The sequence below is a fragment of the Channa argus genome, chromosome 1 (genome assembly GCF_033026475.1).
Source record: "Channa argus isolate prfri chromosome 1, Channa argus male v1.0, whole genome shotgun sequence".
Taxonomy (NCBI): domain Eukaryota; kingdom Metazoa; phylum Chordata; class Actinopteri; order Anabantiformes; family Channidae; genus Channa; species Channa argus.
In genome coordinates this window covers 7,249,545-7,276,015 of record NC_090197.1, presented here as the reverse complement: position 1 = coordinate 7,276,015, position 26,471 = coordinate 7,249,545, and the positions used below count along the sequence as shown (strand labels likewise).

The 26,471-nt window shown below is 36.7% G+C and overlaps 3 protein-coding genes across 14 annotated transcripts in view; all 3 read left to right on the top strand.

The window, feature by feature from the left end:
* The window catches only part of LOC137101278 (major histocompatibility complex class I-related gene protein-like), a 52,898-nt gene extending 49,020 nt beyond the window's left edge, over positions 1 to 3,878 (top strand). The window contains exons 5-7 of one of the 2 annotated variants that reach the window (XM_067479490.1): positions 1,875 to 1,979; positions 2,210 to 2,429; positions 2,780 to 3,878. In XM_067479490.1, coding sequence (XP_067335591.1) covers positions 1,875 to 1,979; positions 2,210 to 2,235 — 131 coding nt within the window. In that variant the 3' untranslated portion in view covers positions 2,236 to 2,429; positions 2,780 to 3,878. The remainder of the gene's footprint in view (positions 1 to 1,874; positions 1,980 to 2,209; positions 2,430 to 2,779) is intronic. The other variant, XM_067479499.1, reaches the window with a different exon arrangement.
* Positions 3,879 to 9,659: 5,781 nt separating this feature from the next.
* Positions 9,660 to 15,747, top strand: LOC137101241 (major histocompatibility complex class I-related gene protein-like). Of its 3 annotated transcripts, none has more exons than XM_067479399.1 (7): positions 9,660 to 9,882; positions 11,361 to 11,627; positions 12,288 to 12,566; positions 12,859 to 13,155; positions 13,752 to 13,850; positions 14,080 to 14,097; positions 15,238 to 15,747. In XM_067479399.1, exons 1-7 carry the CDS (start codon positions 9,822 to 9,824, stop codon positions 15,345 to 15,347), a joined length of 1,131 nt encoding a protein of 376 aa, XP_067335500.1. In that variant the 5' UTR covers positions 9,660 to 9,821; the 3' UTR covers positions 15,348 to 15,747. The 3 variants fall into 3 exon arrangements, with proteins under 3 accessions (XP_067335500.1, XP_067335510.1, XP_067335520.1); XM_067479409.1 differs by having other exon boundaries at positions 9,661 to 9,882; positions 14,227 to 15,747; XM_067479419.1 differs by lacking the exon at positions 12,288 to 12,566 and having other exon boundaries at positions 9,661 to 9,882.
* A 6,332-nt stretch (positions 15,748 to 22,079) lies between these two features.
* Positions 22,080 to 26,471, top strand: part of LOC137101179 (major histocompatibility complex class I-related gene protein-like) — a 41,134-nt gene continuing 36,742 nt past the window's right edge. For 6 of the 9 annotated variants that reach the window (XM_067479269.1, XM_067479250.1, XM_067479260.1 and 3 more), the window contains exons 1-2: positions 22,080 to 22,236; positions 25,025 to 25,291. In XM_067479269.1, the coding sequence (XP_067335370.1) occupies positions 22,125 to 22,236; positions 25,025 to 25,291 (379 nt within the window). In that variant the 5' untranslated portion in view covers positions 22,080 to 22,124. The remainder of the gene's footprint in view (positions 22,237 to 25,024; positions 25,292 to 26,471) is intronic. The other 3 variants (XM_067479295.1, XM_067479305.1, XM_067479313.1) reach the window with 2 other exon arrangements.

The window sequence follows — 26,471 nt, the reverse complement described above, 5'->3', positions numbered from 1 at the left end:
TCAGGCTCCAGCTTCTTTTTCCACAGTCAAAGTTCAATATCTGACACCTGCTGTCTGACAAAGGACAATCTGACATTTAGCAGGTTTCTGTGGGTCTTTAGACATGTTGGAATATTGTGTTAGAGCAGATGTTGATCCTCCAGAGGCTGATGATCCTCTTCAGAAACCTCCATTTAACTTAGTGACAAAACCACAGTCTGTTGGAATAAACTGTCCTAAATATTGGTTCCTTTTTAATTTGATAGAATAAATTTACTATTAAAATGAAATCTTACACTGAAGTGTTTAAATTTGTGGTCTTGATGGATCAGTGTGTCTTTGTGGTAAAGACAGAATATGGACTGTTCTAGAATCTGAATGTTTGAAGCAGTCTCTTCCTCTCTGTGTCTATCTTGTCTATCAGCACTGTTCAGGTGACTGGATGTGATTTGTTCCCATAGAAGCTGTGACAGCAGAAGATGAACATCTTGTGTCTCTGTGGTAGATCTGTGACTATGCTGACATCACACTCTGGTTTACTGAAGACTGTTTCTCTCTCAGGTGTTCACATTCTCCAGTGGATGTACGGCTGTAAATGGGATGATGAGACTGATGAGGTCACTGGTTATTATCAGTTTGGTTATGATGGAGAAGATTTCATAGTATTTGACCTGAAGACAGAGACATGGATCGCTCCCACACAAGAGGCTGTCACCACCAAAAACAAGTGGGATCATAGCAAAGCACTCCTAGAAAATAGGAAGAACTATCTCACCCAGATTTGTCCTGAGTGGCTGAAGAAGTATGTGAACTATGGGAGCAGCTCTCTGCTGAGAACAGGTAGAACCACATGAGAAGATGCAGTTTTACGAACACAACTATCCTCACACAGTTCCTCTGTTTCAAACCAACACTAACCAAAGTATAATTTACATATAACAATATACACTGACCCACTACGTGTATGTGTCACTTTATACACTTTTTTGCTATATGACATCAAAAAGAAATGTCAATATTAATATGCAGCAAATAATAAGGAAAATACAAATTGTTCTTATCTCTCCTCCAGATCTTCCCTCAGTGTCTCTCCTCCAGAAGTCTCCGTCCTCTCCAGTCAGCTGCCACGCTACAGGTTTCTACCCTGACAGAGCCACAATGTTCTGGAAGAAAGATGAACAGGAGGTTCAGGAGGACGTGACCCATGGAGAGATCCTCCCCAACCATGATGGAACCTTCCAGATGACAGTTGATCTGAAACTTTCATCAGTCAAACCTGAAGACTGGAGGAGATACGACTGTGTGTTTCTGCTCTCTGGTGTTGATGACATCATCACCAAACTGGACAAAGCTGTGATCAGGACCAACGGTAACATTAATTTTACTTTAATAATTCTGTAGTTCATGTGTTAAACAGTATATTGTCTATCTGTGTTGCATTTGTTTCATCTCTCTTTCTTTCTTTCTTTTTCATTTTTTTTTAATATAAATTCTTATATAAAATTTTTGGGTCTAAATCTAAATTTTGGTTTAATAAATTAAACAAAGCAAATCAAACAAATAGACATTATTACTTTGAGGTTATAAATCAGTCTGAATCAAACTGAATGGTAATATGCAGCATGCTGAACTTAAACAGGATTGTCAGAAGCTCGTATTGTGTTCACACGTGGTGCCATGAACATAACCTGTAGGACAGAATCCAAAACAGACAAAGGCAGATCAGGATTAACAATGATACACATTGTAATTATATTATTATATGTTCAGACAATTTAGCAAAACAACAGCAGGACAAACAAGCAAATATGGTCTGTGTGTCTCTATATTAGATTCTTCTCTTCTGACCTGCTTCATCTGTACAGGATGTGATTTGATTCTTGTTTGTTCAACAGAAACATCCATGAACATGATCATCGCCATCATTGCAGTAGTTGTTCTTGTTGTCGTCCTCATTGGTCTGATTGGATTCATCATTTACAGAAAGAAGACGAAAGATGGTGAGAGACGAAAACATAAACACAGTCATGAATGTTAATTGTACTGTTAATTTACATCATCATCATCATCATCATCATCATAATCAACATCCAACTTTTTGACCATCATCATCAGCAATATTATTTATTACTGTGCATTGCACAACATGCAGCTTCTGTTTATTGCTTTTATTGCATCTTAATTCTTATTGATGAATAACTGAAGTTATTTGTATTTTATTTAATTTCAGCCAAACACCCACCGACCCGTAAGTAAAACTTGTTTTCATATTCTTTTGTCTGACCAGACATCCACTCTGTGCTTTACAAAATATTTCTGGATTGAAAATGTCTCACAGTGTCAGGATGCCAGTAACAGTGTGTTTCTGATTTAACAGCTGCCAGCAGCACTGATGTCATGGAACAACTCAATCCAACAAACTATAGAACAAACTCCCAAAACTGAAAACTGTGAGTAACTTGATATGTTAAACAAAACTGCATGAAACTATGTTCAAAAGAAGCAAAAACAGAGATGATAGGAGATAAAAATGGATGAATATCTGTCTTACATGGAGAGAAAAGTAAAGCAAAATATAAAAAACCAAAAGCATCACAACACTTTACAGACAAACACAGTTGATTTAAAGGTTTGTGTGTTTATTTAAAATGAAATCACCATAGTGACCAATGTAATATACATATAGACCCACTTCTACTTATATTTACATAGTTGATATGATACAGACCTTGAGTTAACATGTTCTTGTCAAACTGTGGAACGTTTCTTATACTTGGAAGTTGTTTCTTTGATTCTTTAGATCAGTGCTTCTCAACCTTTTTGTTCTAGAAGCCCCCTCACTTGTATCAAAGACATGCTGAGCACCCCCAGCCCACACAGGCAAAATCCATGAGACTAATGACTTATTATCAGTGTAAGCACCTACACACACAGTATAATTGTCCTAGATGTCCCTTAGACTAGTTAACTGAAACAGGGGCATGGGACCAAAGGCTGTAGTTCACTGGGGAGATCAGAAACTTCAAAAACATCTGGAAAGAATAAATATTTCATGTCTAAATGTAAATCCGAGGGTTGATTTAATATTCAGAGAATGTATTACTTTATAAAATATACGAAGTAAGAACCTAAAATTACACATCCAATAAATATTTGTATTAATGTTGTTCCACCAATGGACACATACACAAAATATAGACATCAGTAAAAAGTTTCCAATTGTGTAAATACTCTGCTTGTATATTTATATATAAGACTTTTTGATTCTAATTAGGTCTTTGAGTTTTTTCCTCTCTACTCTTAATCAATTTTCTAATTGTCAAGATGTAATTTGTTTGTTTTCTGTTTGCTCTCTTTTAATTTGTTTCAATTATTCTTTTAATTACAGCTGAGATTTATAAAATGGAGGCTGTAGCTCAGCTGGTAAGGCCGTTGTTTGTGGACCACAGGGTCAGTGGTTTGATTCCTGATTCCTGGTTCCTCCTGGCTATGTGCTGAAGTGTCCTCAGGAAAGACACTGAACCCCAAGTTGCTCTGAGTGGGTCAGGTGAGGACTTTGGATGCCATGTCATCGGTGTGTGTCTACACCAATCTCGTAGTTGTTGGATCGATCCCCGTCTCCTCAAGTCACTTGTCAAAGTGTCCTTCAGCAAGACTTGAGCACTGAACCCCAACTAATTTGTGGTGAGCCAGTGTCCGGTGAGCGTTGGCCAGCTGCATAGCAGCTCCCACATCGGTGTGTGAGTGTCTGAATTGGTGAATAAGAAACAGTGTAAAGCGCTTTGAGGTAGAAAAGTCTTATAGAAGTGCAGACTGTTTACTTTTTATCTGTGAACAGTAAGACACTGTTGCCATTGTGTCATTACTGAATGTGTTTAATAAAGAGATGAAGATCATGACTGTTTGTGTTTTATCAGCCTAAACATTTTGTGTTTGGCTTTGATAAAGATCAGAGCCACATTTCGTGACCAGTGTATAATGAAATTCAAAACATTTGTAAGGGGTGACGTCACCTTCTGTAGAGAAAATCTGCTCATTTACCTTTTTAAACCTTTGACCCCAAAGTTGCTACACAATCATTTCAATAACTGTGCCACAGTAACAGTAAAGTGTAAAATGGTCTTAAGTGTCCAAACATCAACAGTACTGTAAAATGTCTCTTGTTCAGTGGTTTTTCAGTGTACACAGCTTTGTAATAAAGCAGGAAGACAGAGACAAAGCTGAACTGATCTGAGGGTTTAAAATGCAAATAAATAAAATTGGATTGTCAGTGATAGTGAAGACTTGAATAATTGGGTTCAACTAGACAGTTCTTAGTGAGGGACACTATCATGGTGCATGTTCAGTTTGAAGGAAGTTGCTTCATTTTCTAAAAATCTTTTGATTAATGAAAAGTTGTATTTAGAACATCATCACAGAACAGTGCTAGTTAATAACCGCATTCTTCTAGTATAATGCAGATTCTAGTGACGTAAAACGAAAACTAAAATCCCATTGGTTCAGATGTTGAACATCTCCACAGTTCTTCCTTATTTCAGACAGAAACATCTTTGAGAAAAAAAAAACAAAACATATTTTAGCCTATCTGAGTATTATAGACGAGGAGCGAAATTGAAGAAAATCCCACAATGGTCAACTTTATTTTTCTGCTTCTCCTGGGAATAAACAGCGGGGCGGGAGGTGAGTTATAAGGTCGTTTGATCATAAAAGAAAAAACGCTTCACAGCTATGACTTATCTATATGAACGTTTATTTCCAAGGGTCCCTTGTTGCACATTATAGAAATACAATACAACAAACATAATAAAGTTGTAGGGTTGTGGGGGGGCTGGAGCCTATCCAAGTTGTCATGGGGTGAGAGGTGGGGTCCACCCTGGACAGGTGTCCAGTCCATCTCAGGACAAACACACAGAGACACACATATTCACACCTACCAATTAGAAGAACCTTTGTTGTCGTTGAGCACTTATATATATTGCATGTGCATGTTACAATGAAATTACAATTACAAACAAATTGTTTCTCTGAATTTAACCCATGCACATGAGGGGAACAGTGGGCAGCCACAAGGGAGCTAGTCCGGGTCTCAATCAGGGACCAACCTGGTGGGTAGTTCTCACAGACTCCTGCGTCCCATCTTGTTGCTCTACACATTTACTACTAGAACACTAACCTAACACACACGTCTTTGGGCTGTGGAGGAACCTCACACAACCACAGGGAGCACATGCAAACCACAGTCAGACAATGACGCGAACCCGCAACCTTCTGTGAGTGGTGGAGCTAACCACTCGACCACCATGCTGCCCCATTTTGTAACATGATACCAAAAATGTGATTGGCTTTTTATTAAATAACACAAACCATAATATGTATCAGGCCTACACATTTAATCACTTACAAGCAACAGAAAGAAGAAAAATATGATGTAATCTGTTTCCCTCTCAGAATAAATAAATAAATAAGCTATCTCTGAAAACTTAACACTCAAATCCATAACTATTTAAACACGAAAAATCCTTATGAAGCCCTAAAAACCTACACGGAGAACTTCTGCAGGTCATACAGTTGAGAAAACACAACAGATGTAACGTCCTTACAATGTTTTTCTCCTGCTAATGTGCCCAGTTCAAACCTTTGATTTGTTTTGTGGCTTTTACTTTTATAACTTCCTGTACGACGGATGTGTTTTATTTTGAAATATAATATGGTTTTTATCTATTGTTTTGTCTGTGTTTACTTTGCGTAGTTCTTACGTTGGTTTGAGGAAAAGGATAAAGAAATTAAACTATTATCAGACCATCAGTAAGACTTCAAATGTCTGACTGGACTCCACAGTAAGAGCTTGCACCTCAGCTGCTCCTCCCTTCATCATGGTTATAAGGTCCTCACTTACAACAGACGGCAGGCAGCAGAAGTTGGTCTGAAACTTTAAGGAATTAAAGATAAAGAAGGCTACAATGGACATGGTGTCACAATTTAGGTTAATGATGGACCCAAGAGAAGAGACAGTGTGAGGGACAAACCAAAAGGGCTTTTATTGACAGGGAACGTAACGATAACAGAAACCGCTCATACCAGGAGGGTACAAGAAAATGACTCTAAGTTAACAACTCACACTACCGTACACCAGGGAAATAAAACTTAAAGACAACGCTGAAAGAAAATCTGGCAGAGGAGTGAAGGGAAGACTGAACTTAAATAGAGGCGGGAAAAGGGTGCAAACAATGAGGGACAACGAGGGTAAAGCTGGGCAAAAAGAGCCAGGGACAGGAAGTAAGGAGAAGGGGCCACAAAATAGTCCAAAACCAGGAAGTACACTGTGACCATGACACATGGAGGTTATAGAGGCCTCATCTGCATTTGCTAAAGACACCAACCAACAGATTGCAGATCTGCAAAGGGAGATTTATGAATACACAGGCTTGACAAGATATCAATAAAACATTACGGTGTAAAGAAAAAATGCTCGCTGATCTACAGCCCCAAATTAAAGACACTACAGAGGTTCTTCGCCGCTCAGAACACACCAGAGCACCAACTGAAAGGATGGCCGCTTACCAAAGGGAAGAAACGACCGAAAAGGAAAAGAGGCTTATTGGCTTATATGAATATTGGAAAGTTCAGGTTCGTAAGGCAAGAGAAGAACTATAGTCAGACATCACTGAAACGCACATGGCAACAATTGCAGACACTTTAGAGAAAGAGAAGGACGACATCATGAAACTCTACACTAAAATGAGAGATTATATAACACCAACAACCAATTTAAGACGAAAAGTAGATGCATGTTAGGCAGTGACCAGTGACATAATTAAAATGGAGACTTTGATGCAGAAAGTATAACATCCTTCTAGTGGAAACAAAACAAAAGGAAAAAATAAGAATCCTAGAGGAACAGCACAAGAAAGAATTGGAAATTCAACTGTCTGAATTGGAACGTCTGCAGGCTGGAAAGGATTTAATGGCAGCTAGAGCCAGGTTGGAAGCATACGACAGAGAAATTACTCAGATGACTGACATTCAGCCAGTTGATTCCTGTATCACAACCTCCTGCATCACATCCATCCAACACTGCCATATTTTCAGCACCTCCTGAAGTCACTCTACTGGCACAAGCTGTTCAGGACAGTATTTCAATTTCCTATGCCTGAGCCGGCAGTGTTCACTGGTGAGCCAATCCACTTCATTGAGTGGAAAGCCTGTTTCATGTCTCTTATAGATCAAAAAGGCATTTCCCCTTCTGAAAAGGTATATTACCTCAAAACATATGTTAGTGGCCCAGCTCGTAAATGCCTTGAAGGGACCTTCTAAGGAAATGATGAAGAGGTGTACCAAGATGCCTGGAAAAAACCTGACCAACGATATGGCCAGACATTTGTTATTCAAAGAGCATTTAGAGAGAATGCTGACCAAAAATACAGTCTAAAGATGCTGAAGGTCTTAGAAACTTTGCAGACTTTTTGAATGCCTGCCTTCAAGCTATGGCTCATGTGAAGGGACTGGAAATATTAAATGACTGTGAAGTAAATCAGAAGCTGATACAAAAACTACCTGACTGGACAGCAGCCAGATGGAATCTTCAGGTAACACAGGCCCCTATGGAAGGCAAAGAGTTTCCCAGTTTTAGTGCATTTTCTGCATTTGTGTCAACAGAAACAGAGATTGCTTGCAAACCAGTCACCTCCATCTATGCTCTACGTTCATCTGAGGCTCACAGCTAAAGGGGAAATTTAAAGGAGATCAAAAGAAACAAGGCAAGTGTTTTCAGTATCCAACCAGCTGTGGATCGTGACAAGCAAATATCAACAAATACAAATATAAGATCATTATGCATGTTATGTCAGGATACTCACCAACTACACAAGTGGACGAAACTCTTGAAAAGCCGTAATCTGCCGTAATCTGAAAGCAGATGCTTGTTCAGTGAAATTAACAGGGCTTCACCCTCAATGAAATAAGATCTAACGGCTATTGGATCCAAGGGATGAATAGAGCTGTCACATCTTATATTCACCAGTGTGTGATTTGCCGGAGACCTGTGGAAAGACAAAGAACGTGTGATCTACCTATAGAACGAATGGAACCATCTCCGCCTTTCACATACTGTGGCAAGGACTGTTTTGGGCCTTTTATGACCAAAGAAGGTAGAAAAGAACCCAAAAGATATGGCCTGCTCTTTACTTGTTTTTGCTCAAAGGCCAGCCACATAGAGATGCTGGAGGATCTGTCAACTGATGCATTTGTCAATGGTCTGCGATGCTTTACTGCATTGAGAGGCTCAGTGAGACAAATAAAGTGTGACCAAGGGACAAATTTTGTTGGTGCCAAAAAAGAACTCTGCAAAGCTTTACAGGAAGTTGATGACAACCTTTCTGGCTTCAAAGCAATGTGACTTTGTAATGAAGCAGAAAACAATCGGATATGACTGCGGACAAAATATGAATAAATAAACAGAAAATATCGATATTTTAACTTGAGAATTGATATTTAAAAAGTGGCCGTCAAGATGGAAATATCGATTTTTTGCTATCGATCCGCCCATCACCAAGCAGCAGGGCTTCATAAAGAGTCACTAGAGAACTACAGTGTAGTTTTATTTTGGCCTGTTACAGAAATTGATTATGGAGACTTTCATTTCTGTGTTTATTAACTTCTTTTGAGCCCCGAATCTGAACGTCATCAAGGCTCGAGGCAAATATGTTGATACTGAGGCAAATAGTTTTTGAGGCAAATAGTTTTCTGCCCTTCAGATACTGCCAAGAAAGAGAGGTTTTGTATTTCTGCCATTTCTGCCAACACGTGAAGACGCAACATGGCAGCGCATGTGTTTTCAGAGGTTTGTGGGTGGAGCTATGATGACACGTGTCAGCATGTGTTTATGAGAGATAAAGTTTGGATGGAGGAGATAATGTCCATGGAAACTTACATCATGTTAAAAGCTGTGCTATATTTTTTTCAAGATAAAATAAATAAGTTTTACCTTAAAAAAAAGACTATGCACTCAAGTGTCTTTTCAGCTTGTTTCCTTATTTTTTTTGTGAGAAACTTTTATTTTGCAACTGATGCTTAGAAACAGATAATGTCTTAGTAACACAAAGTTGTACAGTAGTAGCAATAAAAAACAACTTCCTGTGTTGATGTCAGAAATTATTGTTATTTAAAAATTGCAATTTTAAACTAACAAACGTTCACATATATTAGTTTAGTTAACCTGAGCGTTGTGTGTTTGGTCTGTGTGAAGAAATGTTGCACTCACAACTTTAAAAAATGATGTATGATGTAAGTTATGAAGAGCTGTTCAGCAGCTGCTGTTAGACTTCATTTTGCTTTATTTTGTTATTTTGCAGATTGTATCACTTTTATTGTGCAATTACAAACATATAAATTATAACATATTAGTGCTGCTCATACAGCTGCATAATGTGGCAACTTTACCAAGTGTTGGCAACGGTGATGTGGATCTGGATTGTTCTGCTCAGTTTATTATTAAATACAGAAAAGTCAGTTGACGAAGCTGAACTGAACTGATGATTGTGTTTCTGCTTAAGTTTCATTTGTTCATTTCTTCACTTGTAGTGTTGTGCATTGTATCAAGAGTCAGTTCAAATGTTTTTGCTTTCACTTTCGTTAATAACCCCAATCTGTCAGTGTAACCCAGTTTTTAGTTATGTAACACTGAAACTAAAATCCCATTGGTTCAGATGGAGGCTGATGTTAAACCCCACTTCACTTCAGTCCGACTTGGGAAGACAACACGAGACCATGTCTCGTCCTTCGAGGAAAAAAATAATAAAATTAGCCTATCTGGGAATTAGGGAGCATAACAGATACTGAAGAAAATGGACAAAATGTACATCTTGATTTTTCTGCTTCTCCTGGGAATAAACGGCGCGACGGGAGGTGAGTTAAACACTTTTTAATGTTGTTTGATCACAAAAGAAAAAATGCATCATGTTATTATGGTCTGTTTTAATAAGCTCTGACTTAAATATATGAAGGTTCCTGGCAGATTATGAAAATATATGGAATACGATATAACTTCTAATCTTAAAGCTCACGTTAGTAGGCGTAAACCTTCCTCTCATTTATCATTATTACTATTTGAATCTAACAATTTATTATTCAGTGTTTTTATTTCTGAAAGGGGAAACAGTTTAATTACGTGTTTTATTTATTTTCCAGCATTAGGTTCATTGTTTCAATGCATGTTGTAAATAGAGGATTGTTCTGTTTATGCCTCCATAGTGACTTTGAGATGTGGCACAACATTGATCTTAATGACAAAATTAAGGCATAATGAAGTGTAAACAGCAAAAAACAGTTCAAAGCAAAAAATGAAATAAAATAAACTCAGAGATATAAATAAATTATAAAAGTAATTTTGTAAACATAATGTAAATATTATAATTAGTTTTTGCATTAAATTAGTTGGTTTATAATTAATACAGTTAGAAACGTGGATTTACCTGTGTACATTATCATTAATTATCCCAACAAGTGCATTAATGGTGTTAATGCATCAATAGTTCTGCTTGATTGGTTGAAAATGATTCATGGATCTTAGTCTTTCTAAACATTTTCTAACATGATACCAGAAATGTTTTTTAATCACACAAACATTGACACTGTAATATGAAGAAGAAAAACAAATAACATATAAAAACATAAAACCTGTTTCTCTCTCAGAATAAGTTAATAAGGCATCTGTGAAAACTTTGTAAGGTGATAATATGTGTACAAAGCTCATATGTTGTATTGTTTGACATCTGTATATTTATGTTACTGTACATAAATATACAATTTTCAGAAAACACTACAAGTCATTTTACACATAATTTTAACTGCACACATTGAGTTATAACAGTTGTAAATGTAAAGTTACAGAAATATGATCTGCATACAGCAGAGGACAATGCTGGATTATGAAATGGAAACTAATTTTGCAAAACCCAAAGTGCAAAACATCTACTCTGTTACTTAAAAAAAAGGCTGGAGAATAAAAAGAACCTCTTAGTCAAACATGTGAAAAAAACATATTCCATAACAGAACAGCTGCAGGTCTTACAGTAAACATTAGAAGAAGATGGTTGTTTTACAGTATTGTCTATCAATGAAAGTTAGATACATAATCCGATGACTTGATTAATAGATTTTTAAAAATTTCTATTTATGTATTTGTTTTCAAGATAAAATCTGAAATATTGGACAATAAAACACATATTTATATATTTAAGTTTGTATTTGTGTAGTGCACAACTTATATGATTAAATGTCTTGAACACATGTAGATCCATTTGATTCTGATATCAGGGAAATTACATTCAGTGATTTGTAAAATGTAATTAAACTAAAATCATGACATTAACTTTTTCTTTCAGAGACTCACTCTCTGAAGTATTTCTACACTGCATCTTCTGGAGTCCCAGACTTTCCAGAGTTTGTGGCTATTGGTTTGGTTGATGATGTTCAGATCATCCACTATGACAGTGACACCATGAGAGCAGAACCCAAACAGGACTGGATGATCAAAGTCACAGCAGATGATCCACATTACTGGGAGATGAACAATGAGAGATTCATTGCTACCCAGCAGACCTACAAAAACAACATTGAAATTGCAAAGCAGCGCTTTAACCAAACTGGAGGTTTGTTTCGTTTCTCTTTTTATTGGTAAATATTGTTTAAGCTGAGTTAACCAGTTTTTTTGTTCTTTGTTTTGTGCTTTCTTTTTAGTGAAGATATGTGTACGTGCACAGACACACATGCACAACATTCCTACTAAATCTGTTAGTGAATCACTTGCTCAGCATAATCAGACATTCATTTAACAATTAGAGAAAATATGAAGTTACATCACACCATGTTAACTGTTGGAGGGTTGGGCTGCCATCTTGTGAGGTACATACGCTGTGTACTTAGACCTTCTACGATGGATATGCTGCAAACCTTTTTTTTCCTTTGGATAGAAAGTTCTTTAACTGACTCACCAACAGAAAGACAGAGGGATCCTCACAATATGGTGGAACATCATCCAACAGAAGGGAACATGGAGTGATCTGTTTAGGAAGCAAACCTGCATTGACCAGTTGTACTAACAAACTGCTGAACCAGTGACCACTGACCAGGTGCAGCAGGTGAGCTGACTGACTGATTCCGGATTGAAGCTTCTAGAAAAACCTCCATACAGCATAGTTTTTCACAGGAAGTTGTTGGACTGATCCATTGATTGTGGAAAATATGTGAGATGAACTGTTATTGTGCTGAGATTTCACTCTGGTTTACTGAAGTCTTTGTTTCTCTCTCAGGTTTTCATGTTGTCCAGAACATGTTCGGCTGTGAATGGGATGATGAGACTGGAGAGATTAGTGGGTTAAGTCATTTTGGTTACGATGGACAAGACTTCATAATATTTGACCTAAACACAAAGACATGGATCACTGCAAAGCGACAGGGTTTCATCACCAAACTCAAGTGGGATAATGACATAGTTGTTTCAGAGCAGATACATCATTACATCACCCAGATTTGTCCTGATTGGTTGAAGACGTATGTGAACTATGGGCAAACCTCACTACTGAGAACAGGTAGAATCACATGGACTGAGGTTAAATAGTTTGCACAATAATGTTATTATATCTCCTTTGTTATTATTTTACACTAACATTACAATGAGTTTATCACCAGTCTTATCTTCTATTTTGTTTGCTTTTTCTCTGCTTCATTCCTCAAATTCTCTTTCTGTCCTCCCTGTCCTTTTTAAATTTTACTTGATATGGCATAAATTACTATTTCAGACTAAAGCAGAATATGTTACATCACACATCAATAGTACTATTAGTATGTAGTAAATGAAAAATGAAAAACTGTCTCCTCCAGTTCGTCCCTCAGTCTCCGTCCTCCAAAAGTCTCTGTCCTCTCTAGTCAGCTGCCACGCTACAGGTTTCTACCCTGACAGAGCCACAATGTTCTGGAGAAAAGATGGAGAGAAGCTTCATGAGGACGTGGACCATGGAGAGATCCTCCCCAACCATGATGGAACCTTCCAGATAAGAGTTGATCTGGACATTTCATCAGTCAAACCTGAAGACAGGAGGAGATACGACTGTGTGTTTCTGCTCTCTGGTGTTGATGACATCCTCACTAAACTGGACAAAGCTGTGATCAGGACCAGTGGTAACATTAATTTCACTTTAATAATTCTGTAGTTCATGTGTTAAACAGTATATTGTCTATCTGTGTTGCATTAGTTTCATCTCTTTTTCTTTCTTTCTTTTTAATTTTTTTTCCATTTTTTTTCATCCAGTTTCTTATATAAGCAAATCAAACAAATAGACATTATTACTTTGAAGTTATAAGGCATTTTTTAAAATTGTTGTCCACAAAGATTTTTTTCTGCAGCACTGTTTACTTTGATAAACACAACTATGTAGAGAATTTTGTGATCCATCCACTGTATGAATAAATCAGTCTGAATCAAACTGAATGGTAATATGCAGCATGCTGAACTTAAACAGGATTGTCAGAAGCTCGTATTGTGTTCACACGTGGTGCCATGAACATACCTGTAGGACAGAATCCAAAACAGACAAAGGCAGATCAGGATTAACAATGATACACATTGTAATTATATTATTATATGTTCAGACAATTTAGCAAAACAACAGCAGGACAAACAAGCAAATATGGTCTGTGTGTCTCTATATTAGATTCTTCTCTTCTGACCTGCTTCATCTGTACAGGATGTGATTTGATTCTTGTTTGTTCAACAGAAACATCCATGAACATGATCATCGCCATCATTGCAGTAGTTGTTCTAGTCGTCATTGGTCTGATTGGATTCATCATTTACAGAAAGAAGACAAGAGATGGTGAGAGATGAAAACACAAACACAGTCATGAATGTTAATTGTATGTTATCATGTTAATCATCATGATGTTAATCATCATCGCATACTTACATCCAACTTTTTGACCATCATCATCAGCAATATTATTTATTACTGTGCATTGCACAACATGCAACTTCTGTTTATTGCTTTTATTGCATCTTTCTTAATGATGAATAACTGAAGTTATTTGTATTTTATTTAATTTCAGCCAAACACCCACTGATCTGTAAGTAAAACTTCTTTTCATATTCTTTTGTCTGACCAGACATCCACTCTGTGCTTTACAAAATGTTTCTGGATTGAAAATGTCTCACAGTGTCAGGATGCCAGTAACAGTGTGTTTCTGATTTAACAGCTGCCAGCAGCACTGATGTCATGGAACAACTCAATCCAACAAACTATAGAACAAACCCCCAACCCTGAAAACTGGGAGTAACTTGATATGTTAAACAAAACTGCATGAAACTATGTTCAAAAGAATCAAAAACAGGAATGACAGGAGATAAAAATGGATGAATATCTGTCTTACATGGAGAGAAAAGTAAAGCAAAATATAAAAAACCAAAAGCATCACAACACTTTACAGACAAACACAGTTGATTTAAAGGTTTGTGTGTTTATTTAAAATGAAATCACCATAGTGACCAATGTAATATACATATAGACCCACTTCTACTTATATTTACATAGTTGATATGATACAGACCTTGAGTTAACATGTTCTTGTCAAACTGTGGAACGTTTCTTATACTTGGAAGTTCTTTCTTTGATTCTTTAGATCAGTGCTTCTCAACCTTTTTGTTCTAGAAGCCCCCTCACTTGTATCAAAGACATGCTGAGCACCCCCAGCCCACACAGGCAAAATCCATGAGACTAATGACTTATTATCAGTGTAAGCACCTACACACACAGTATAATTGTCCTAGATGTCCCTTAGACTAGTTAACTGAAACAGGGGCATGGGACCAAAGGCTCTAGATCACTGGGGAGATCAGAAACTTCAAAAACATCTGGAAAGAATAAATATTTCATGTCTAAATGTGAATCTGAAAGTCGATTTAATATTCAGAGAATGTATTACTTTATAAAATATATGAAGTAAGAACCTAAAATTACACATCCAATAAATATTTGTATTAATGTTGTTCCACCAATGGACACATACACAAAATATAGACATCAGTAAAAAGTTTCCAATTGTGTAAATACTCTGCTTGTATATTTATATATAAGACTTTTTGATTCTAATTAGGTCTTTGAGTTTTTTCCTCTCTACTCTTAATCAATTTTCTAATTGTCAAGATGTAATTTGTTTGTTTTCTGTTTGCTCTCTTTAAATTTGTTTCAATTATTCTTTTAATTACAGCTGAGATTTATAAAATGGAGGCTGTAGCTCAGCTGGTAAGGCCGTTGTTTGTGGACCACAGGGTCAGTGGTTTGATTCCTGATTCCTGGTTCCTCCTGGCTATGTGCTGAAGTGTCCTCAGGCAAGACACTGAACCCCAAGTTGCTCTGAGTGGGTCAGGTGAGGACTTTGGATGCCATGTCATCGGTGTGTGTCTACACCGACTCGTAGTTGTTGGATCGATCCCCGTCTCCTCAAGTCACTTGTCAAAGTGTCCTTCAGCAAGACTTGAGCACTGAACCCCAACTAATTTGTGGTGAGCCAGAGTCCGGTGAGCGTTGGCCAGCTGCATAGCAGCTCCCACATCGGTGTGTGAGTGTCTGAATTGGTGAATAAGAAACAGTGTAAAGCGCTTTGAGGTAGAAAAGTCTTATAGAAGTGCAGACTGTTTACTTTTTATCTGTGAACAGTAAGACACTGTTGCCATTGTGTCATTACTGAATGTGTTTAATAAAGAGATGAAGATCATGACTGTTTGTGTTTTATCAGCCTAAACATTTTGTGTTTGGCTTTGATAAAGATCAGAGCCACATTTCGTGACCAGTGTATAATGAAATTCAAAACATTTGTAAGGGGTGACGTCACCTTCTGTAGAGAAAATCTGCTCATTTACCTTTTTAAACCTTTGACCCCAAAGTTGCTACACAATCATTTCAATAACTGTGCCACAGTAACAGTAAAGTGTAAAATGGTCTTAAGTGTCCAAACATCAACAGTACTGTAAAATGTCTCTTGTTCAGTGGTTTTTCAGTGTACACAGCTTTGTAATAAAGCAGGAAGACAGAGACAAAGCTGAACTGATCTGAGGGTTTAAAATGCAAATAAATAAAATTGGATTGTCAGTGATAGTGAAGACTTGAATAATTGGGTTCAACTAGACAGTTCTTAGTGAGGGGCACTATCATGGTGCATGTTCAGTTTGAAGGAAGTTGCTTCATTTTCTAAAAATCTTTTGATTAATGAAAAGTTGTATTTAGAACATCATCACAGAACAGTGCTAGTTAATAACCGCATTCTTCTAGTATAATGCAGATTCTAGTGACGTAAAACGAAAACTAAAATCCCATTGGTTCAGATGTTGAACATCTCCACAGTTCTTCCTTATTTCAGACTCAGAAACATCTTTGAGAAAAAAAAAACAAAACATATTTTAGCCTATCTGAGTATTATAGACGAGGAGCGAAATTGAAGAAAATCCCACAATGGTCAACTTTATTTTTCTGCTTCTCCTGGGAATAAACAGCGGGGCGGGAGGTGAGTTATAAGGTCGTTTGATCATAAAAGAAAAAACGCTTCACAGCTATGACTTATCTATATGAACGTTTATTTCCAAGGGTCCCTTGTTGCACATTATAGAAATACAATACAACAAACATAATAAAGTTGTAGGGTTGTGGGGGGGCTGGAGCCTATCCAAGTTGTCATGGGGTGAGAGGTGGGGTCCACCCTGGACAGGTGTCCAGTCCATCTCAGGACAAACACACAGAGACACACATATTCACACCTACCAATTAGAAGAACCTTTGTTGTCGTTGAGCACTTATATATATTGCATGTGCATGTTACAATGAAATTACAATTACAAACAAATTGTTTCTCTGAATTTAACCCATGCACATGAGGGGAACAGTGGGCAGCCACAAGGGAGCTAGTCCGGGTCTCAATCAGGGACCAACCTGGTGGGTAGTTCTCACAGACTCCTGCGTCCCATCTTGTTGCTCTACACATTTACTACTAGAACACTAACCTAACACACACGTCTTTGGGCTGTGGAGGAACCTCACACAACCACAGGGAGCACATGCAAACCACAGTCAGACAATGACGCGAACCCGCAACCTTCTGTGAGTGGTGGAGCTAACCACTCGACCACCATGCTGCCCCATTTTGTAACATGATACCAAAAATGTGATTGGCTTTTTATTAAATAACACAAACCATAATATGTATCAGGCCTACACATTTAATCACTTACAAGCAACAGAAAGAAGAAAAATATGATGTAATCTGTTTCCCTCTCAGAATAAATAAATAAATAAGCTATCTCTGAAAACTTAACACTCAAATCCATAACTATTTAAATACGAAAAATCCTTATGAAGCCCTAAAAACCTACACGGAGAACTTCTGCAGGTCATACAGTTGAGAAAACACAACAGATGTAACGTCCTTACAATGTTTTTCTCCTGCTAATGTGCCCAGTTCAAACCTTTGATTTGTTTTGTGGCTTTTACTTTTATAACTTCCTGTACGACGGATGTGTTTTATTTTGAAATATAATATGGTTTTTATCTATTGTTTTGTCTGTGTTTACTTTGCGTAGTTCTTACGTTGGTTTGAGGAAAAGGATAAAGAAATTAAACTATCATCAGACCATCAGTAAGACTTCAAATGTTTGACTGGACTCCACAGTAAGAGCTTGCACCTCAGCTGCTCCTCCCTTCATCATGGTTATAAAGTCCTCACTTACAACAGACGGCAGGCAGCAGAAGTTGGTCTGAAACTTTAAGGAATTAAAGATAAAGAAGGCTACAATGGACATGGTGTCACAATTTAGGTTAATGATGGACCCAAGAGAAGAGACAGTGTGAGGGACAAACCAAAAGGGCTTTTATTGACAGGGAACGTAACGATAACAGAAACCGCTCATACCAGGAGGGTACAAGAAAATGACTCTAAGTTAACAACTCACACTACCGTACACCAGGGAAATAAAACTTAAAGACAACGCTGAAAGAAAAAAAAAGGAGTGAAGGGAAGACTGAACTTAAATAGAGGCGGGAAAAGGGTGCAAACAATGAGGGACAACGAGGGTAAAGCTGGGCAAAAAGAGCCAGGGACAGGAAGTAAGGAGAAGGGGCCACAAATTAGTCCAAAACCAAGGAAGTACAGTATGAGCATGACACATGGAGGTTATAGAGGCCTCATCTGCATTTGCTAAAGACAACAACCAACAGATTGCAGATCTGCAAAGGGAGATTTATGAATACACAGGCTTGCTTGAAAATGCAACTGATAATACAAGACAAGATATCAATAAAACATTACGGTGTAAAGAAAAAATGCTCGCTGATCTACAGCCACAAATTAAAGACACTACAGAGGTTCTTCGCCGCTCAGAACACACCAGAGCACCAACTGAAAGGATGGCCGCTTACCAAAGGGAAGAAACGACCGAAAAGGAAAAGAGGCTTATTGGCTTATATGAACATTGGAAAGTTAAGGTTCTTAAGGCAAGAGAAGAACTATAGTCAGACATCACTGAAACGCACATGGCAACAATTGCAGACACTTTAGAGAAAGAGAAGGACGACATCATGAAACTCTACACTAAAATGAGAGATTATATAACACCAACAACCAATTTAAGACGAAAAGTAGATGCATGTTAGGCAGTGACCAGTGACATAATTAAAATGGAGACTTTGATGCAGAAAGTATAACATCCTTCTAGTGGAAACAAAACAAAAGGAAAAGATAAGAATCCTAGAGGAACAGCACAAGAAAGAATTGGAAATTCAACTGTCTGAATTGGAACGTCTGCAGGCTGGAAAGGATTTAATGGCAGCTAGAGCCAGGTTGGAAGCATACGACAGAGAAATTACTCAGATGACTGACATTCAGCCAGTTGATTCCTGTATCACAACCTCCTGCATCACATCCATCCAACACCGCCATATTTTCAGCACCTCCTGAAGTCACTCTACTGGCACAAGCTGTTCAGGACAGTATTTCAATGAACGGACTTCCTATGCCTGAGCCGGCAGTGTTCACTGGTGAGCCAATCCACTTCATTGAGTGGAAAGCCTGTTTCATGTCTCTTATAGATCAAAAAGGCATTTCCCCTTCTGAAAAGGTATATTACCTCAAAACATATGTTAGTGGCCCAGCTCGTAAATGCCTTGAAGGGACCTTCTAAGGAAATGATGAAGAGGTGTACCAAGATGCCTGGAAAAAACCTGACCAACGATATGGCCAGACATTTGTTATTCAAAGAGCATTTAGAGAGAATGCTGACCAAAAATACAGTCTAAAGATGCTGAAGGTCTTAGAAACTTTGCAGACTTTTTGAATGCCTGCCTTCAAGCTATGGCTCATGTGAAGGGACTGGAAATATTAAATGACTGTGAAGTAAATCAGAAGCTGATACAAAAACTACCTGACTGGACAGCAGCCAGATGGAATCTTCAGGTAACACAGGCCCCTATGGAAGGCAAAGAGTTTCCCCGTTTTAGTGCATTTTCTGCATTTGTGTCAACAGAAACAGAGATTGCTTGCAAACCAGTCACCTCCATCTATGCTCTACGTTCATCTGAGGCTCACAGCTAAAGGGGAAATTTAAAGGAGATCAAAAGAAACAAGGCAAGTGTTTTCAGTATCCAACCAGCTGTGGATCGTGACAAGCAAATATCAACAAATACAAATATAAGATCATTATGCATGTTATGTCAGGATACTCACCAACTACACAAGTGGACGAAACTCTTGAAAAGCCGTAAAAGCAGATGCTTGTTCAGTGAAATTAACACTGAAAATTAGATGGGAAAAAATACAGTTGTAAGCAGTGAGAAGGGGTCTGGTCTTCGTGTTAGGAGCTACAGCTCAGCCATACACATTCCCCTTCCTCCCGCTTACACAAAGGACTGTATACCTGCACATCGTGACCAAATCCCAAATGCTGGAGACATCTGTCAGCAATCAGTGATGAAATTCTCCCTCTCCTCAGTTGTGAAGTAGGTCTCCTCGTAGGCTACAACTGTTCCCGAGCCTTGGCACCTAAACAAGTGATAATAGGAATAGATGAGGAGCCCCATGCTGTACAAACGGACTTAGGTTGGAGCATTGTTGGCAGAGCAACACCTTGCCATGGAATCCGTGCTTTAGAGAGCGACTTCAAGGATGCCTGTGGCTTGATGTCTTTCTTGACAAAGACGGTGTTCTTAAGGGGGGAGGAAGACTAGGTTCTTCAACACTTCTAAGTTCTCTCAAGCACCCAACAGTCATTCCCAGAGAACATCACATTACAAAGCTGATAATTGCATACTACCATGAAAGGGTTGGACATCAGGGAAAGGGCTTCACCCTCAATGAAATAAGAGCTAACGGCTATTGGATCCAAGGTATGAATGGAGCTGTCACATCTTATATTCACCAGTGTGTGATTTGCCGGAGATTAAGGAGACCTGTGGAAAGACAAAGAACGTGTGATCTACCTATAGAACGAATGGAACCATCTCCGCCTTTCACATACTGTGGCAAGGACTGTTTTGGGCCTTTTATGACCAAAGAAGGTAGAAAAGAACCCAAAAGATATGGCCTGCTCTTTACTTGTTTTTGCTCAAAGGCCAGCCACATAGAGATGCTGGAGGATCTGTCAACTGATGCATTTGTCAATGGTCTGCGATGCTTTACTGCATTGAGAGGCTCAGTGAGACAAATAAAGTGTGACCAAGGGACAAATTTTGTTGGTGCCAAAAAAGAACTCTGCAAAGCTTTACAGGAAGTTGATGACAACCTTTCTGGCTTCAAAGCAATGTGACTGTGTAATGAAGCAGAAAACAATCGGATATGACTGCGGACAAAATATGAATAAATAAACAGAAATTATCGATATTTTAACTTGAGAATTGATATTAAAAAATTGGCCGTCAAGATGGAAATATCGATTTTTTGCTATCGATCCGCCCATCACCAAGCAGCAGGGCTTCATAAAGAGTCACTAGAGAACTACAGTGTAGTTTTATTTTGGCCTGTTACAGAAATTGATTATGGAGACTTTCATTTCTGTGTTCATTAACTTCTTTTGAGCCCCGAATCTGAACGTCATCAAGGCTCGAGGCAAATATGTTGATACTGAGGCAAATAGTTTTTGTGTTAGAAATAAAGCATGGACAGCCAGTCTGCCCTTCAGATACTGCCAAGAAAGAGAGGTTTTGTATTTCTGCCATTTCTGCCAACACGTGAAGACGCAACATGGCAGCGCATGTGTTTTCAGAGGTTTGTGGGTGGAGCTATGATGACACGTGTCAGCATGTGTTTATGAGAGATAAAGTTTGGATGGAGGAGATAATGTCCATGGAAACTTACAGCATGTTAAAAGCTGTGCTATATTTTTTTCAAGATAAAATTAATACATTTTACCTTAAAAAAAAGACTATGCACTCAAGTGTCTTTTCAGCTTGTTTCCTTATTTTTTTTGTGAGAAACTTTTATTTTGCAACTGATGCTTAGAAACAGATAATGTCTTAGTAACACAAAGTTAGTAGCAATAAAAAACAACTTCCTGTATTGATGTCAGAAATTATTGTTATTTAAAAATTGCAATTTTAAACTAACAAACGTTCACACTATATTAGTTTAGTTAACCTGAGCGTTGTGTGTTTGGTCTGTGTGAAGAAATGTTGCACTCACAACTAATGTATGATGTCAGTTATGAAGAGCTGTTCAGCAGCTGCTGTTAGACTTCATTTTGCTTTATTTTGTTAATTTGCAGATTGTATCACTTTTATTGTGCAATTACAAACATATAAATTATAACATATTAGTGCTGCTCATACAGCTGCATAATGTGGCAACTTTACCAAGTGTTGGCAACGGTGATGTGGATCTGGATTGTTCTGCTCAGTTTATTATTAAATACAGAAAAGTCAGTTGACGAAGCTGAACTGAACTGATGATTGTGTTTCTGCTTAAGTTTCATTAGTTAATTCCTTCACTTGCAGTCTTGTGCATTATATCAAGAGTCAGTTCAAATGTTTTTGCTTTCACTTTCTTTAATAACCCCAATCTTATCAGTGTAACCCAGTTTTTAGTTATGTAACACTGAAACTAAAATCCCATTGGTTCAGATGGAGGCTGATGTTAAACCCCACTTCACTTCAGTCCAACAGATACTGAAGAAAATGGACAAAATGTACATCTTTTTTCTGCTTCTCCTGGGAATAAACGGCGCGACGGGAGGTGAGTTAAACACTTTTTAATGTTGTTTGATCACAAAAGAAAAAATGCGTCATGTTATTATGGTGTGTTTTAATAAGGTCTGACTTAAATATACGAAGGTTCCTGGCAGATTATCAAAATATATGGAATACGATATAACTTCTAATCTTAAAGCTCACGTTAGTAGGTGTAAACCTTCCTCTCATTTATCATTATTACTATTTGAATCTAACTATTTATTGATTCATGGATCTTAGTCTTTCTAAACATTTTCTAACATGATACCAGAAATGTTTTTTAATCACACAAACATTGACACTGTAATATGAAGAAGAAAAACAAATAACATATAAAAAACATATAACCTGTTTCTCTCTCAGAATAAGTAAATAAGGCATCTGTGAAAACTTTGTAAGGTGATAATATGTGTACAAAGCTCATATGTTGTATTGTTTGACATCTGTATATTTATGTTAGTGTACATAAATATACAATTTTCAGAAAACACTACAAGTCATTTTACACATAATTTTAACTGCACACATTGAGTTATAACAGTTACTTTATGTAAATGTAAAGTTACAGAAATATGATCTGCATACAGCAAAGGACAATGCTGGATTATGAAATGGAAACTACTTTGGCAAAACTCAAATCGCAAAACATCTTCTCTGTTAATACTTAAAAAAAGGCTGGAGAATATACAACAGGACTAAGAACCTCTTAGTCAAATCCATGACTATTTAATATTCCATAGGAGAAGAGCTGCAGGTCTTACAGTTATGAAAACATTAGAAGAAGATGGTTGTTTTACAGTATTTTCTATCACTGAAAGTTAGATACAGAATCTGATGACCTGATTAATATTTATTTTTCAAATTTTATATTTATTTATTTATATTTATGTATTTGTTTTCAAGATAAAATCTGAAATATTGGGCAATAGAACACATATTTATATATTTAATTTTATATATTTAAACACGTACAAAACTTATAGTTAGAATCCTGTTCTTGAAAGCTATTTAATCCTAATTGTGCTTTATTTTATTTACTAGCTCTGTTATAGAGACTTGAAGATGGATCTTTTTATTTATATATTTCTTTATATTTCATTGTAATATAAGTTAAAGGATGCTGCAAAGTTATTAAAGTTTTATTTTTAACTATAACCACCCACATTTTCAAAACTTGAAACTTGACTCTTCTTGTAATCATCGATATTTACGTTGCTCGTTTGGATAAAAACTCCTTTTTAGTCCCTGATATTTTGGGCAAATTTTGATGAGAGGTGGAGGGATGTTAGGAAAAACATACATTCCCCCGAAAAATGGCAAAACTCCAGGAAATACAATTATTGCCCCAATAGAATTTTAACTTTGTTAAATACAGAAAATAAAGTCAGTCAGTGAGACATTCTGAATAATAGCCACCAATAACTGAAAACTTTCACTTATTTAGATCTAAAACTATGATCAGTGGTGTAAAGGCTGTTACTTAATGTACTTTAGTACATGTTCCACGTATCTGTACTTTACTTAATTACGGCTACTTTTACTCCACTACATCTAAGAGGAAATATCTTTACTTTTTATTTCACTGCATTTGTAATCAAAGATGCATTACACGTTAGAATTTCATAATTTAGCATTTTGTCCGTTTTTTTGATGAAAACGAGACACAAGCGACGAGGAATCGCTTGATTAAACCAGGTGCAGTTATACTGTTATTCCCCCAATTAAAAGACTTAGTTGACATATTAGCAATTTCACTCTTTGGCGTGTTGTGCTGAGTTTGACCTGTCTACCGAAGCGAAGACCCCGGACTGCTGCTCTATTATTAGACATCAAACTACTGAATTCATGGTGAAATTTGCCTTCAAATGGGATCATTGTACGTGGTGTCAAAGTCGATCAAACAATATAACGAGCATCTTTGTGCCAGAAAGGGGCAGATGTACAGCAGCTATGTCACTTCTTAAAGTTCTTTTTGCCTTTTGAAGGAAGCAGATACAAACGCTCGTACACAGTGGGATTAAACGCAACCATCCACTGTGTTTACTGGGATTAAATCAGGTGCAAATAACAAAATATTGCTAAGACCCCTCATACATTTACTCTCATATTTTGTCTTTGCTAACAGATTTCTGTGACTCTGTTCACTGCATCCTGGGCTTATTTCCAGCTCTCATGGCATTTTATCAGTGGTTGTATCAGTGTTTTATTCTTGAAATCACAGAGCTGTTAGACTGTTGCTGTTACTATGCGATGTGACAAAAGGAGCAGTTTAGAAATAAAACTGAAAAGGCATCAAATCATAACTAAAACAGCTTCAACCCATCATTTATGTTCTATTACCCTTAATTAGTTAATGACCAAAAAAATAGTTGAGTACTTTTACTTTTATTACTTTAAGTAAAATATAAATCATATACTTATCATTTTACATTTTTGTTTGTGTATTTGTACTCTTACTGCCTCCACCACCAACTATGATGCCTGGTTTTACAAAGTGCAGGCTCATGAATAAGTTTATAATAATGAACATATTGTAAAATAATAATAAACATATTGTGTATCACTGCTTTGGTTTCAGATTGTTCAGTATCAAATAACTAAAAGCATTAAATAATATAAATAGTTCAGGAATATATTCATTTATTAAATGCATAAGAGAGATGATTTGGATATGTTATATTGTCATTTGATTGAATGGTGCAAAAAACATTGTTTATATACATATATATACTTTGTTATAAAACAAATACCAATTTTAAAAATTGAAATAATGACATCAACTTCTCTTTCAGTGACTCACTCTCAGAAGTATTTCTACACTGCATCTTCTCAAGTACCACACTTTCCAGAGTTTGTGATAGTTGGGATGGTTGATGGAGTGGAGACAGTTTACTATGACAGCAACACCAGGAGAGCAGAACCCAAACAGGACTGGATGAACAGAATCACAGCAGATGATCCACAGTACTGGGAAACTCAGACTGACAGTGCAATGGTTTCCCATCAGACCTTCAAAGTCAACATTGACATTGCAAAGCAGCGCTTCAACCAAACTGGAGGTTTGTTTGTGTTTTTTACTCAGAGATTTTTCCATCCTATTTTTTTTTACAGTATTAGATGAATGTGAACACACAAATACTCACCATGCCTCATTTTTTACTTGGGTTCAATTCTTTCTTTTTTCATTTCATTTCATTTTTGGCATTTTGGGTCAAATTTCAGGATCTGATCTAATTATTTTCGGTCACATTAAATTGTGTGTGCGGGTGCCTTCATTTAGTGATAATTAATATTTGGATCCACAGATGAACGTCTGTAAGAGTGTGTGTCATTGAACATAGCTGAAACACACAAACATGTTTTTATTAGGAGGTTTTGTGCTGCTGTGTCCCACAACAAAGCTCAGCATCTCTCTTGCTGGAGCCCTTTGGTAACTACATCTGCTCTGCATCAGTGAACAGATGAAGAGTGAATTATGAACATTTTCGGCACTCAGAGTTTATATAGTGGTGAAAACAAGTCATTGATCGAGCAACTGAAATCAAAATTAAAATGCTGACAATCAGATAATCAACTTTTATCAAGAAAAAACATGTTAAAAATGTTTTTTGTAATTTGATGATTTCATACATTTAATATTTAAATTAATCATTAAATGTAAGTGTTAAAATAATCTGTTTCTCATCGTTTTATATCATTTTAAGTTTAGTATAAATAGTTCAACATCTTAACTACTTTGTGAGTCACAATGTAAACTGTGAATTTATTAATGACAACAAATAAGAAATGACAAAATTTAACAAACATTTAAAAAAAAACAAATCAATTAAAAAAATAGCTGATTTTTGTTTTTTAAAATATTAGATTTTGCCGAGTTTATCTTTTTATATCGTTGTTAATGAATATTAATGAAAACTATGAATTTATTAATAACAACAAAGAAGAAATAAGGACAAGAATTACACAAAATTAATGTTCAGTGACCAGTGAGTCTATGATAAAATACAGTTTTTAAGTGATGGAAAATTGTCCATTTATTATTTGATCAATAAAAAAAACAAACAGACAAACAGGCTGATTTTCATTTTTTTAAATATTAGATTTTGCTGATTTTATCTTTTTAAATCATTGTTAATGAAATAATTCAGTCTTTTAAAATTTCATTAGATAAATATTTTATATACCAGGAAGAGACAAAGCAGACAAGGATCAGACTGAAACCCAAGTTCAGGAAACGAA

What these genes read in the sequence shown, in the direction of transcription:
- LOC137101241 (XM_067479399.1), top strand. Translation starts at nt 9,822, where the DNA reads ATGGACAAAATGTACATCTTGATTTTTCTGCTTCTCCTGGGAATAAAC. An exon ending in GCGCTTTAACCAAACTGGAG is followed by an intron (nt 11,628 to 12,287) that starts GTTTGTTTCGTT and finishes TTTCTCTCTCAG; the next exon opens with GTTTTCATGTTGTCCAGAAC. An exon ending in AGCTGTGATCAGGACCAGTG is followed by an intron (nt 13,156 to 13,751) that starts GTAACATTAATT and finishes TTTGTTCAACAG; the next exon opens with AAACATCCATGAACATGATC.